This window comes from Geotrypetes seraphini, chromosome 1 (assembly GCF_902459505.1).
Source record: "Geotrypetes seraphini chromosome 1, aGeoSer1.1, whole genome shotgun sequence".
Lineage (NCBI taxonomy): Eukaryota > Metazoa > Chordata > Amphibia > Gymnophiona > Dermophiidae > Geotrypetes > Geotrypetes seraphini.
This window is the reverse complement of record NC_047084.1, coordinates 26,753,643-26,767,439: the sequence shown is the minus strand read 5'-3', so window position 1 is coordinate 26,767,439 and position 13,797 is coordinate 26,753,643. Positions and strand designations below refer to the sequence as shown.

At 43.1% G+C, this 13,797-nt stretch overlaps 1 protein-coding gene across 1 annotated transcript in view; it reads right to left on the bottom strand.

The window, feature by feature from the left end:
- HEXB (hexosaminidase subunit beta) overlaps nt 1–13,797 on the bottom strand; it is a 202,616-nt gene that overhangs the window by 176,356 nt on the left and 12,463 nt on the right. Inside the window, 1 exon segment of the mRNA XM_033929284.1 lies at nt 8,855–9,003. Within this exon segment, the coding sequence (XP_033785175.1) occupies nt 8,855–9,003 (149 nt within the window).

Here is a 13,797-nt window from a genome sequence, read left to right as displayed (position 1 = left end):
TAAGAGACATTTGGAGCATTGAGATTGGACATCAAATTAATGCATCTCAATGGCCACTAATTTGGTCTTGGAGAATGGGATGTACAGTGTCAGCGTCTATGAGACAAACATGGTTCTTTTTATTACATAGAGCTTTTTGGACCCCTACTCGTTTGCAAAAATTAGACAGTTCTAAGTCTAATAGATGCTGGCACTGTAATCTAGAACCAGGGACATTAGATCATTTATTATATCATTGTCCTTATATTAAAATTTTTTGGAATTCAATTTGGCCACAAATTAATAAATTAATGGAAAATCATATTGCAATATCATATGATACAATTTTATTTGGAACAATGATGAGAAAAAAAAGTCAAATTTCACCAGAAAATAATAAGCTTCTATTAATTATGACAGGGGTTGCCATTCAACATATAACTAATAATTGGAAAAATTACAACAACCTAAATTACACATTTTGGTGGAATACAATATGCCATATTTTTAAAATGGAAAGAATAATAGCAATACAAAAGGGGACATATAATAAATTTATAAAAATATGGGGGCCATTGACAGAATACTGTAATGAATAAATAATATGATGTTTTCTTCTTCTTTTCTTCTTTTAAAGATTTTTTTTTTTTATGACACACATAAAGGGGGGGTAAGAAAAATCAATTTATACAAAGTATGTTATAATATATTATACAAAATGTAACGTATGAATAAAAGGTAATAAAAGGGTAAGGGGAGGGAAATGGGACAAAAATTGTTTTGATTATATTGTATTAGATAGAAAAAAGTTATTGAATATATATCAATTGTATTCTAATATGTTGTATATTTTTTATAAAAATTTGAAAATTAAAATATTATATTAAAGAAATGAAAGGGAGGGGGGAGGGTGAGGGGGAAAATCAAATTCAGAAATATAATGTATTAGATATAAAAGTGATAATATGCATTTATCAATTGTAATTTATTATTATGTACACTTTATGAAAAATAAGAAAATAAAAAATAATGGAAAAAAAAAAAAAAAAAAAAAAAGCCTCCTTGAGATCCAGAGAGCATAACCAATCGTTCTGATCTAGGAGGGGATAAAGGGATGCCAGGGATAACATGCAAAATTTTTCTTTGACTAAAATTTGTTGAGAGCCCTAAGATCCAGAATGGGCTGCAGATCGCCCGTTCGGAACAAGGAATTAATGGGAGTAAAACCTCCTGTTCTACTGTTCCAAAGAAACTGATTCGATGGCATGGAGACGAAGCAGAGCTTGAGCTTCCTGAAGAAGAAGGGCGGTCTGGGATGGACTGGAAGGATACTCTCCTGGAGGAAGCTCTGGTGGAACCTGAGTGAAATGAAGAGAGTATCCTCCCCTGATGATTGACAGCACCTAGGTCGGATGATATTGTCTCCCATCGGTGGTAAAATAGGACAGAGACAGAACGGTGGAGGTTATGCTCTATTTTAAACTGTCAAAAAGGCTGCGTAGCCTTAGGTGCAGCAGAAGGTTGAGGTTTCTGTTGCTTCTGAGTCTGCTGTTTCTTAAGAGGTGGGCGAGTGTAAGGAGTCGCTCGTGGAGCAAAACGCCTCTGATAAATAGGAGGAGGGCGTGCAGGCTTGGCAGGAGCTGGCTTTGACTTAGTGAGAGAGAATAAAGCATGGAGGCTCTGGTCCCTGTAAGTCCTGACATTAGCAAGCCAGGTGAAGTAGGATATATCCCGGAAAGTCCTGACATTAGCAAGACAGGTGAAGGGGGATATAAGGAAGACAAAGATCACTTTTCTCTTTACAGAAAAATCTGCTCTCACCCCCTGCAACTGACATCTACCTTATCTATCTCTGCAGATGATAGAAACAGTAGATTAACTATGGAAAGATATTTCACCATTAACTGAAGAGCATGCAAAGATGGAGAAATACGCTGTATTATGAGTTCAATTAGCTACTGTAGAGGTAAAACTAAAGAAAAAGCAACAGGTCCTGAGGCTGTGGGCTAGCTGTGGTTTTACACCAAGGCCCACCCAGCCAGATACCATGAAGAGATAAACAGACTGTGGTCAGAAGACAGAATTCTCAGAAGAAAGAATTCATAAGAAATATCATCTAATGGAAAGTATCAGAAATGTTTAAAGTTGGGAGGGAGGCTTGTGCTCGGAAATACTAATATGGTGGGGAAACAGGCATTTCGGGGAAAAGGTAGGTTTTACGGAAAACAGAGTAAAGCATATAACATGACGTAGATAAGAATAGCCAATAAATGAATGTAGTTAGGCAGTAATGCATAAGTAAATAACCAATAAGGATGTATCATGTGATGTAAACCAACTAAGTTGGCCACTAAGAAATGTATAAAAACCAGGCCTTTAGGAGGGAGAAGGGAGAACAGACATCAGAGGACCTCTAGGCCTAGAGGTCACCTTCTGTATCACCTTCTGTTACACTATATACTATATGATCTATTCTTGTAAGCTGTTATTGATTGACTAAATAAATATATACTTATTGAAACCAGTATATAGTGTTCGAGGTCTCATTACCGAGGTAAGCCTGGACAGCGGCCTACATCATTAGGTCTGACAATAGAAGCAAAGGATTTTTCATGCTCAAGACAATTTCTTGGTGGCTGCCTCAATAGATTCATCTGAAGTGAAAGGCTGCTACTTTACCTCAGGCCCAATGTGATAATAAAAAACCCAAAAATAAAAACTCCAAAAAGATTACATTGTATATCCCAAAACAAATAATTTTTTTTATTCTAGTAATTAGTATTATAGCTGCATTTGTCAAATCAGAAATAAATCAGTTTGGACATATACAATGGAGAGAAAATACCTCATACCAACAGTGCCAGCATCTTTCTGTAAACATGGCGCAGTTTCTCTAAAGAGACTGCCAGAGCACGGGAATTTTATACAAAAAGTATCTCTTTTCTCAGATTCTTCCCCTGGCTGGGAATATGTATCACCCTATTGGATAAACTAAATGCCTACCTAACTCCCTCTCCTAGTCCACACCTCCATTCTTCCCTGGGGGGCCCTGGATAGGCATAGCATCTAGAACTTTCTTCTTCTTGAAGTTTCCATTCTTCACACGGGTACCGCATGACATTATCAGTTCCTAGGTTCCCGGATGGAGTGTTTTTGCTGACTTGCATTTTCCTTTCAGCACTGTTCATTGTCTTTTCCAGCACTGGTTAGTGTCCTTGGGAGATTTCACAGCAAGAATCTACACACTCACATACACCACATTAGCATCTGAACTGAAACTAGTTTACACAAGCCCTTGACTAACAACTTCAGCAAAATGTAAGAATAGGTCTCACAACCTGTAAAAGTCTCCCATAGGCTCCTGTCATCCATCTCACATCGAAGAGGTCATTGCCTGCACAAGGAATATTAGCCAAGCGGTCCTGAAGATTAGGATCCATGTCAATGGTACAAGCCAAGCAAGGCGGCGCATTGCTACAGAACAAGCAACCGCCCTGGCAGACTACTCAAACGCATCGTAAGAAGACTGAAGTAGATGTAATCTGAGTTGTGATAGAGAAGCTATAATTTCTTGAAATTCAAAGTGCTTTTGAGTATCTAAATAACAGATAAATTTAGGCAAAAGAGCAATGAGGAACTCAAAATAAGTTATAAAATGAAAATTGTAATTAAAGGACTTTAGAGGATATCATGGCATTTTGATAGATGCGACGTCTGAATTTGTCCATAGTTTTCCCTTCTCTTCCAAGTTTCAAGTTTATTTACAATTTGATTAATCGCCTATTCCAAATTCTAAGCGATGTACAAATCAGCAAAATACATAGTTAAAATATACATAAAATAAACATACATAGCTAACAAAGGGACTAAGTTTGCAAAACATAATTAAAAAACTCATTTACGAACACAATGAAACTCATTACGAACACAATGAAACAATAGGTAAGGCAAGGAAAGAAATACAATCTAAGTAATGTAGGAGTCAACAATTAGAGGTAGCATAAACCTTGGAAGGATGGGACCTCTTCAAGGATGACTCCACAAGTAGGGATTGGTGAGATAATTGTGAATTCTCAAATCCTTTGCAATGGAGAGTTTTATATCTGGAGTCCAATTTGTCTGGAACCACTGGAATTGCATAAGGAGTCTCCAGGCATCTGGTAAAAGTCTGAGACAAAAGCTTGTGAAGAGGAAGCTTAAGTGACTCTGCCGGAGGTTAAGGAAAATGCATGACTTCGAGATACTCCTTAGAGCAGTGATTCCCAACCCTGTCCTGGAGGAACACCAGGCCAATCGGGTTTTCAGGCTAGCCCTAATGAATATGCATGAGAGAGATTTGCATATGATGGAAGTGATAGGCATGCAAATTTGCTTCATGCATATTCATTAGGGCTAGCCTGAAAACCCAATTGGCCTGGTGTTCCTCCAGGACAGGGTTGGGAACCACTGCCTTAGAGTATTTGGAATCAGCATCCAATTGAAGGTCCAAGTCTATAGCTATCTGACGAAGAAAAGAGGAGAAAGAGAGCTGATCTGCCCATGCCTTGCCTCGAGAAGGACTCGAGGTCGTCGAGGCAGCCTGGGTCGAAGATGAAGCTTCGGCCGGAAAAAAGGCATCAAAAGAATAGGGAGACTTGGATGAAGCAATCGAAGCCGCTGAGTCCTCGAGGTTTGGAAGTGGAGACCTCGATCGAGGAGTCAGTTTTCTAGTAGAACTGGAAGGTATAGATCGAGGCTTAGTTGAAGGACGCTCTTTGGAAGAAGAGCTATGCCAGGAAGTATGCCTCGATGAAGGCCTCGAACGTCTGTGAGAACAGTGTTTGGAAGCAGATCTTGAAGTTCGAGGAGACTTCGCTCCGGAGATGGAAGCGGTCGATGGCACCAAGGAATGGATGGGGCTGGAAGCTGTGGATCGAAGCTCTAGAGGCTTGATGAAGGAACCTCGATGCACCCCCAAAGACTCTGCTCCTTGTATGGAGTGTGAGGATTCCTGTCGAGGCACTTGCAAAGCATCTGCTCCTTGATTTACGTGTATAGATGCCAGACCAGATACTCGCAAAGACTCTGCTCCCTGCATAGTATGTAGTCTCCGTCTGAGGCACAGGAAGAGGCTCAACCTCACGGGAGTCTGCAGAATGCCCAGGCTGGATTAGAGTAACAAGCTTCGGTCCCATATTGCTGCTTTAACATGGTCTGGAATTAAGCAGGCAAGGATGGATCCGCGTCTGAAACCAGACCACCTGCTTTGGCTGGAGGTTCCACAGAGGCAGTGGAAATGTGCTTCGACTTGGAAGTCTTAGGTACCTTAAGTACCACCACTGGAACTTTCTGCTGAGCTATCTGACCTGAGGAAACAGGGGAAGATACAGCAGACGTCGTTGAGGAAAGAGCCGCTGCAAACGAAGAAGGTCTTATGAGACTCGAGGTCGAAGCAGTGGAGGTAGGAGGAACCTCAGTCAAAGGTGAGGCCGAAGTTGGCTTCGGAGTCGAGGAAGTGGTCGAATCCATCCCGAAGAGCTTCTCCACTGAAAGTAGATGACGTTTAAGGGCTCGAGGTTGAAGAATAGCACAGCGCTCGCATGACTTCAGGTGATGATCTGGCCCAAGGCACTTGAGGCACTTACTGTGTGGGTCCGTAAGAGAAATCACACGCTGACACTGGCTACTCTTCTTGAAGCCTGTTGTTGGCCAGGACATAAGAGGAAAAACAGCTGCTGCAAGGTCGAAGCCCCGGGCTGCGGCCAAGCAACCTGCCCCGGCAGCCAAACAGAAGAAATGAAATTTTTTTTTTTTAATGAGATATAAAAGAAAAACTAAATACAGTGATTCGTGAAGAAAAATAACACAAAACGCGGTGAGAGAAGGCACGAAGTAAGTAAGTTTAACACAGAGTCAAAGATGGACTTCTCGGCACCGCAGAAAACTGAGGAGACACGCCCTGTGCTGGGCGGGAAGGCACTCGCGCATGCGCGGTGCGGCTGACTCAAAACTTCTAGTTTCTACAAGCAAGTCTGCTTGCGAGGCTTCCGCATTGGGGCTCCATCACCCATATGTGAGAAGCTGCTTGCTTGTCCTGGGATAAACACCAAAGATGAAATACAAGGCTAACATGACAGACCTAAATAGACTGGAATGAAAGGAAGAGGAAGAACTACAATTATTTGAAAGGACAGAACGAAAAGGGAAAAAAACCTCAAAAGGATGGGGGAACAACGGATCATCCTGAACGGTTGGACTAGCCAGGGGGGCTGGACTAGTATTAGAGTAAAACATCCTTAGAAGGACGGTCATACTGCAAAAGCATCTTTAAAAATAATAGTTTTTAAGCTAGACTTAAAATCATCTAACATATTAATCTCTCGTAAATGAGCCAGTGCTGAGTTCCAGAGCAAGGGGGCGGTAACTGAGAAAATATTATTTCTCATAATGTTGATATGCCTTAATGATAGTACTGTAAGCAAATTATGGTTAGATGATCGAAGAGCAAATTGAGAGGAGTGGGGTTTTAACAGTTTATTGATGACTTTGGGCTGCCCAGTTTGTCTGGTTTTGAATGACCCCCATGAAAAACTGGCACCGAGACACCCCCCTCCATTGAAAATTGACAGGAGGGATGCCCACTCCCTCATGCCACAGTGAACTACCTTCTGCACCAGCAAAATTTGGCAGGAGGGATACCCACTCCTTCCTGCTACTGGATGCCCTCCCCCCAAACCATCCTCTCCCACCCTCTTCTGCAAGAACTGACAGCAGCCATTCAGGGAGTGGGGTGGGACCAGGCAGGAGCACGAAAAGCTCATGCCTGCCTTGTATGCTACTCTGCCACAAGAGATGAGGAGACAGCCGTCCAGCGTGGGAGGGGCAGGAGCACAGAAAGCTTCTGCCAATATAGCGCTGGACCACCAGAAGTAAAAAAGGGTACCGAGGGGGGGGGGGGAAGGAGGGTGTTTAAAAATTTGTTATATTCGCTCCATAAGATGTACCTACTTTTCCACCCAGTTTTTTGGGGGAAAAAAAGTGCGTCTTAGAATAACACAAGTGGATACATTCTAATAATTTATGAATGTACCTAGCATGTACATTAATGCCTACTTTATAGAATTACCCCTAAAGCTTCTAGAAGGTAGCTGAAAAGTAAGGAAACCTTCCCCCCTCCCCCCATAGGGTTCCATCAAATGATATCAATCGTACTTGCCTTTGTGGAAATCCAGATAAATTTATTATTTTTAGATAGTCAAACACTTAATGGGTTAAATCTAAAGCTGGAAATTGCTGGTTAAAAAAATTAAAAATCAACTATGTTATCCAGTAAACTTTAAGACAGCGATTTTTCTGACCAGACTTTACCACAACTGACATGGTTCAAATTTCCTTTTAAACCAACCAGTTAACTTTTCACTGGATAGAATTGTCGGAAAAAAAGACTGCTGGGGGAGAAAGTTTAAAAGTGGAAAATGTGTCACTTAACTGCACAAAATCTTTTGAATATCTGTCTTGTAACTAGCTCCCTCACCTCCATGATTGGGGAAAACACCCTCCAGGGATTCAAGACAAAGTTAGACAAGTTTCTGCTGAACCAGAATGTACACAGGTAGGGCTAGTCTCAGTTAGGGGTTCTGGTCTCTGACCAGAGGGCCGCCGCGTGAGTGGACTGCTGGGCACGATGGACCACTGGTCTGACCCAACAGTGGCAATTCTTATGTTCTTATGAACAGGTGATGTCTGTAGGGCTCAAGAAGCATATGCATACTAGTGCTACCCGATTCACTGATTCACTTCAGTGAATCGATTCAAATCAATTCATTAATTTAAACAAACAAACAAACAAAAAAAAAAGACTCCTCAATTGAGCAAATCGTGACATACCTCCGGGTCTCCTAAAGCAGTAGCAGCAGCAACGGCAACTGCCAGCCAGCAGAGGCATTTCTCTGAACAGGTTGCTCCTGGCCTGCCCCACCAGGGCCTTCCCTCTGCATGTCACTGAAGATGCAACAGAGGGAAGCCCTGGTGGGGCAGGCCAGAAGCAGCCTGTTCACTGCGCTGCCTCTGCCCGCCAGCTACAGCCACCATTACTGCTGCATTGTGAGGCCCAAAGGTATGTCAGATCTCACAGTGGGAGGATTGAAAGCTGCTACACAGGGGGATAGGAGGTAGGAAAGCCGATGCACATGGGGGAGGGGGAGAGAGCAAGAATTGTTGAACATGGGGTGAAGAAGAGGAAGGGAGAGATGCAACAGAGGTAGAAAGAGGTGAGGGAGAAATCCTGCATTTGGTGGAGGGGAGGGAGACATGCATGGAGAGGAGATAGGGAGAAATATTGGACATAGGGTGGAGGGCATGGAGAGAGCACGAGACCCTGGTGAGAGAGTTAACAGAAGACAAACAGAAACCAGAGCCTGGGACCGACATGATTTGAATAATAAAATGACCAGACAACAAAAGGCAAAACAAAATAATTTTATTTTCTAATTTTGTGATTACAATATGTCACATTTGAAATGTGTATCTTGCAGAACTGATATTAGAAACATAGAAACATAGGTTTCTATGGTCCTAGTTTGTGCTAGCTGTCTATCAGAGAGAGGAAAAGTATTTTTTGTTTACACCACAGCACTGGTGTGGTGTTGGAGAGGACAGGAGGTGAGGGTGGGTGAAGAGGCTACAAATTAGACCCACCAAGATGTTTTGGAAAAAAAAATGCTCAATTGGGCAGGAAAAAGTGAAATTGAATCATCAATTCAATAGGTCAAATTGAAAAAAAATTTTCACTGAATCAGGCAGCACTAATGCATACTAGTGGACAGCTCAAATGGACAATGACTTGGGAAGCAACAATCTCCCCTATCTCTCTTTGTCCTCATTACCACATACTCACAAGACTCATCTGAATCAACGGAAGGGTAGTTATCACATTCAGGATCGTATGAGATGATTATGACCTGAAGTTGTGATGTCTGTTCTCCATCATAAGTTGTTCTTGAAGAATCCTGCCCTTTGGGATATCTCAAAATGTATTCAAAATATCTGTCAAGACAAATCAAAAGACATAAAATGAGAATCCAGGGATCTGTAGTAGATATATAGAGAGTCTAAGTTGCCTACTTGTATCTAGATTGATCATGTGTATTTTTGACAGCTTAGAAAAATTTGTTGACAATTCTAAGTCACTCAGTGAGATATGCACATTAGTTTTACTTAAGAGTATGTTTAGGATTGGGTTTGAATTCCCACTCACTAGCAGAAAGGCCTAGGACTGATACCCCATGATCTGCTACTGCCTGGTCTTCATGTACTAAAGAAGTGGGGTGGGGGGAGGGGAGAGGAGAGGAGCACAGCAATCTTTCCTTTCATTGAAGAAGGACCACCACAGAACTACCAGCTATATGTTTATGGCTGTATAATTTCAAAACTATTTTTTCTATGAAAGACAGAGAATACATATCTACAGATTTAGTGTTCTCCCTAGCACGTTTTAGCCAGGTGCTCCGCCCAGCTAATTTAGGTGAGCGCCCGGCTGTCATCTCAGGTCACGAATCGTAAAACCCCTCTCACCGGCTTGGGGATTCCCTATGCTGACTCGGCACAGCCTGAAGAGCCGCCAGAAGCTCAGTGTTTGACTTCCGCCTCAGTCTGACTTTTTTTTTTTTAAAGCTAAGGCGGGAGATAGGGCAGCAAATCGAAGGGAGGGAAGGAGGGAAGCAAGCATACAACTTGCTGCTCTTACTTGCTTCGGGCCTTCCTCGCTGCCGGGTCCTGCCTACTTTCTGTTTCTGCCGCTTCTACGTGTCCTGCTGGTACCGAGAGAGAGAAAAACAAACAAACAAACAAAAAAAGCAAAAAGGGTTTTGACAACTGTAGCAGCCGCAAACTAGGACAATCGTGGCCATGGAGACAGCAGGCATGAAGTCTTCCTGTGGGATGTGTGAGCTTGTCGCCCACACTGAGGCTGAAGTCCCCCTGACTTCAGCGATCCTATGTATCACATGCGAGTTGGCTAGACTGGGAAAGGAAAATGAGAACCTGAGGGCACAGCTGAAGGCTTTAATGAGTCTAAAGCCAACGAGCGGTTCATTGGACAGCTGCCTGAAGGGAATCGGCATGGCATTTAAAAGCCCGGTAGAAGGGCTGAACAGTCTCACCAAGGGCCGGGGGCTAGCCAAGAGCTGCTGCGATGAGGCGAGCGGGCAGGCATTACCCACTGCTGAGCGAAAGGGATCTCTTCAAACAGCAGGATGGCACTTGGAAGGGGCGATTGAAAAGGGGAAAGGAGCCGCGAGCACTCTAAGCTCAAAAGCAGAAGAAATCCCCGTTTCAAATAATTTTGCAGTAGTGGTTGTTGAGGGACTATCTGCATCTGGGCAAAAGCTGCATGGAGACCAGTCCTCTGAAGAAGCAGTAAAGTCGGTTGCGAACATAAGAATTGCCACTGCTGGGTTAGACCAATGGTCCATTATGCCCAGCAGTCCGTTCCTGCGGCGGCCCTTAGGTCAAAGGCCAGTGCCCTAACTGAGTCTAGCCTCACCTGCGAACGTTCTGGTTTAGCAGGAACTTGTCTAACTTTGTCTTGAATCCGAGGGTGTTTTCCCCTATAACAGCTTCCGGAAGAGCGTTCCAGTTTTCCACTCCATGGGTGAAGAAGAACTTCCTTGTGTTTGTACAGAATCTATCCCCTTTTAACTTTAGAGAGTGCCCTCTCGTTCTCCCCTACCTTGTCTTTATCTACTAAGTCTATTCCCTTCATTATCTTGAATGTTTCGATCATGTCCCCTCTCAGTCTCCTTTTTTCAAGGGAGAAGTGGTCCAGTTTCTCTAATCTCTCACTGTATGACAACTCCTCCAGCCCCTTAACCATTTTGGTTGCTCTTCTCTGGACCCTTTCGATAGTACTGTGTCCTTCTCAAGTATGGCGACCAGTGCTGGACACAGTATTCCAGGTGGGGGCGTACCATGGCCCGGTACAGCAGCATAATAACCTTCTCTGATCTGTTTATGATCCCCTTCTTAATCATTCCTAGCATTCTGTTTGCCCTTTTCACCGCCGCGCATTGCTTGGACGGCTTCATCGACTTATCGACCAGTACTCCCAAGTCTTTTTCCTGGGGTTCTATCCGAGTACTGCACCAGACATCCTGTATTTGGGTATAATATTTTTGTTACCGACATGAATCACCTTACACTTATCCACGTTAAACCTCATTTGCCATGTCGCAGCCCATTTCAAGCGTTTCTTTGAAGAAATGCTAAAAGCTGGAAAATATTCATCGCCAATCAATGATTCTGTCCCTCATAAAGTAGTTACCTTGGTCAAAATGGATGGGGCACAGGAATCTTTTACAAATGTAGTAGACAAGATAACAGAAGTGGAAGTCATAGTTCCACTGGGAACGAGTGATCACAATGTAATCAACTTTAAACTTGACATCGGGAAAGGGAAACATGCCAAAACCTTAACCACCACCTTGAACTTTAAAAAGGGTAAATACGATAGCATGAGAGCCATGGTAGAAAAACGACTCGAGAAGATGGTGGACAAACTTGAAACGGTTGATCAGGCATGGACCCTACTGAAAAATACTATCACAGAAGCACAAGATCTCTACATTCCGAGGATTTCCAAAGATCGGAGAACAAAGAGCAAAAGAGAACCGGCATGGCTTACCATACAGGTGAAGGAAGCCATAAAAGAAAAGAAGGACTCTTTCAAAAAATGGAAATGCATAAAGACAACCGAAGCCTGGAACAAACATAAAGATGATCAGAAGAAATGTCACAAGGCGGTGAGGGATGCAAAACAGGAATATGAGGAAAAAATAGCCCAGGAGGCCAAAAACTTCAAGCCCTTCTTTAGATACGTGAAAGGGAAAAAACCTGCAAAAGAGGCAGTGGGACCCCTGGACGACCAGGGAAGAAAAGGGTACATCAAGGAAGATAAACAAATCGCAGACAAACTAAATTCCTTCTTTGCGTCCGTCTTTACGAAGGAGGACACCTCAACAATACCTGAAGCGGAGAAAGTGTTTGCAGGAGAAATAGAAGACAGCCTCACCACAGTTGAAGTGGACTTAGACCAGATATACTATCAGATCGACAAACTTAAAAGTGACAAATCCCCTGGACCGGATGGGATTCATCCGAGAGTCTTAAAAGAATTGAAGTTTGAAATCGGAGAGTTATTGCAAAAACTTGCAAACCTGACAATCAGAACTGGACAGATACCGGACGACTGGAGGATAGCGAACGTCACCCCAATTTTCAAAAAAGGATCGAGAGGGGAACCGGGCAACTATAGACCTGTTAGTCTTACGTCTGTCCCTGGCAAGATGGTTGAAGCACTGATCAAGGATAGCATAGTCCGGCACTTGGACGCATACGACTTGATGAAACCCAGTCAACATGGATTCAGGAAAGGGAAATCATGTTTGACTAATTTACTCCAATTTTTCGAGACCGTGAACGAGCAAATTGATAGTGGGAAGCCGGTGGACATAATATACTTGGACTTCCAGAAAGCGTTCGACAAAGTTCCACATGAAAGACTTCTCAGGAAACTACAAAGCCATGGCATAGAGGGGGATATACAAAGATGGATAGGCAAATGGCTGGAAAACCGAAAGCAGAGAGTGGGCATAAATGGGAAGTTCTCCGACTGGGAGAAAGTGACTAGTGGTGTACCCCAGGGCTCGGTACTTGGGCCGATCCTTTTTAATATTTATATCAATGACCTGGAGGAAGGAACATCCAGTGAGATCATCAAGTTTGCAGACGATACAAAACTATGCCGGGCAATCAGATCGCAGGAGGATCGAGAGAAACTCCAGAGCGACTTGTGTCGGTTAGAAACATGGGCGGAGAAATGGCAGATGAAGTTCAATGTGGAGAAATGCAAGGTAATGCATTTAGGCAATAAAAATAAGGAATACGAGTATACAATGTCAGGTGCAACTCTGGGGAAGAGTGAACAAGAAAAGGACCTGGGTGTACTGATAGATAGGACCCTGAAGCCGTCGGCACAATGCGCGGCAGCGGCAAAGAAGGCAAATAGAATGTTGGGCATGATAAAGAAAGGAATCTCGAGTAGATCGGAGAAAGTTATAATGCCGCTTTATAGGGCAATGGTCAGACCACACTTGGAATACTGTGTCCAACATTGGTCCCCCTACCTAAAGAAGGATATAAAGCTGCTGGAGAGGGTGCAGAGACGAGCAACAAAACTGGTGAAGGGTATGGAGAAACTGGAATACGAGGACAGACTTATAACACTAGGATTGTTCTCCCTTGAGAAAAGGAGACTGCGTGGGGATATGATCGAGACCTTCAAAATACTGAAAGGAATCGACAAAATAGAGCAGAGAAGATTATTTACATTGTCCAATTTGACACGGACTAGAGGACATGTAATGAAGCTGAGGGGGGACAGGTTCAGGACTAATGTCAGGAAGTTCTGCTTTACTCAGAGAGTGGTTGACACCTGGAATGCTCTCCCAGAGGAGATTATGACAGAATCGACCATCCTAGGCTTCAAGAGCAAACTAGATGCATATCTCCTTAAGAGAGGCATATAAGGATTTGATGGACTATAAATTACGCCAGGTGTACACCTGGCAGGGCCTCCGCGTGTGCGGATCGCCGGACTTGATGGACCGAAGGTCTGATCCGGAGAAGGCAGTTCTTATGTTCTTATGTTCTTATGGAGAACATCATGGGGAGTGTAAATGATTTTATTCCAACTTCTGGATTGAATTCGATAGCAGGTCTTGCAAAGATTGGTAGTTTGTCACAAAAAGATGAAACGGTAATCAAAGACTTTAAAATTTAACT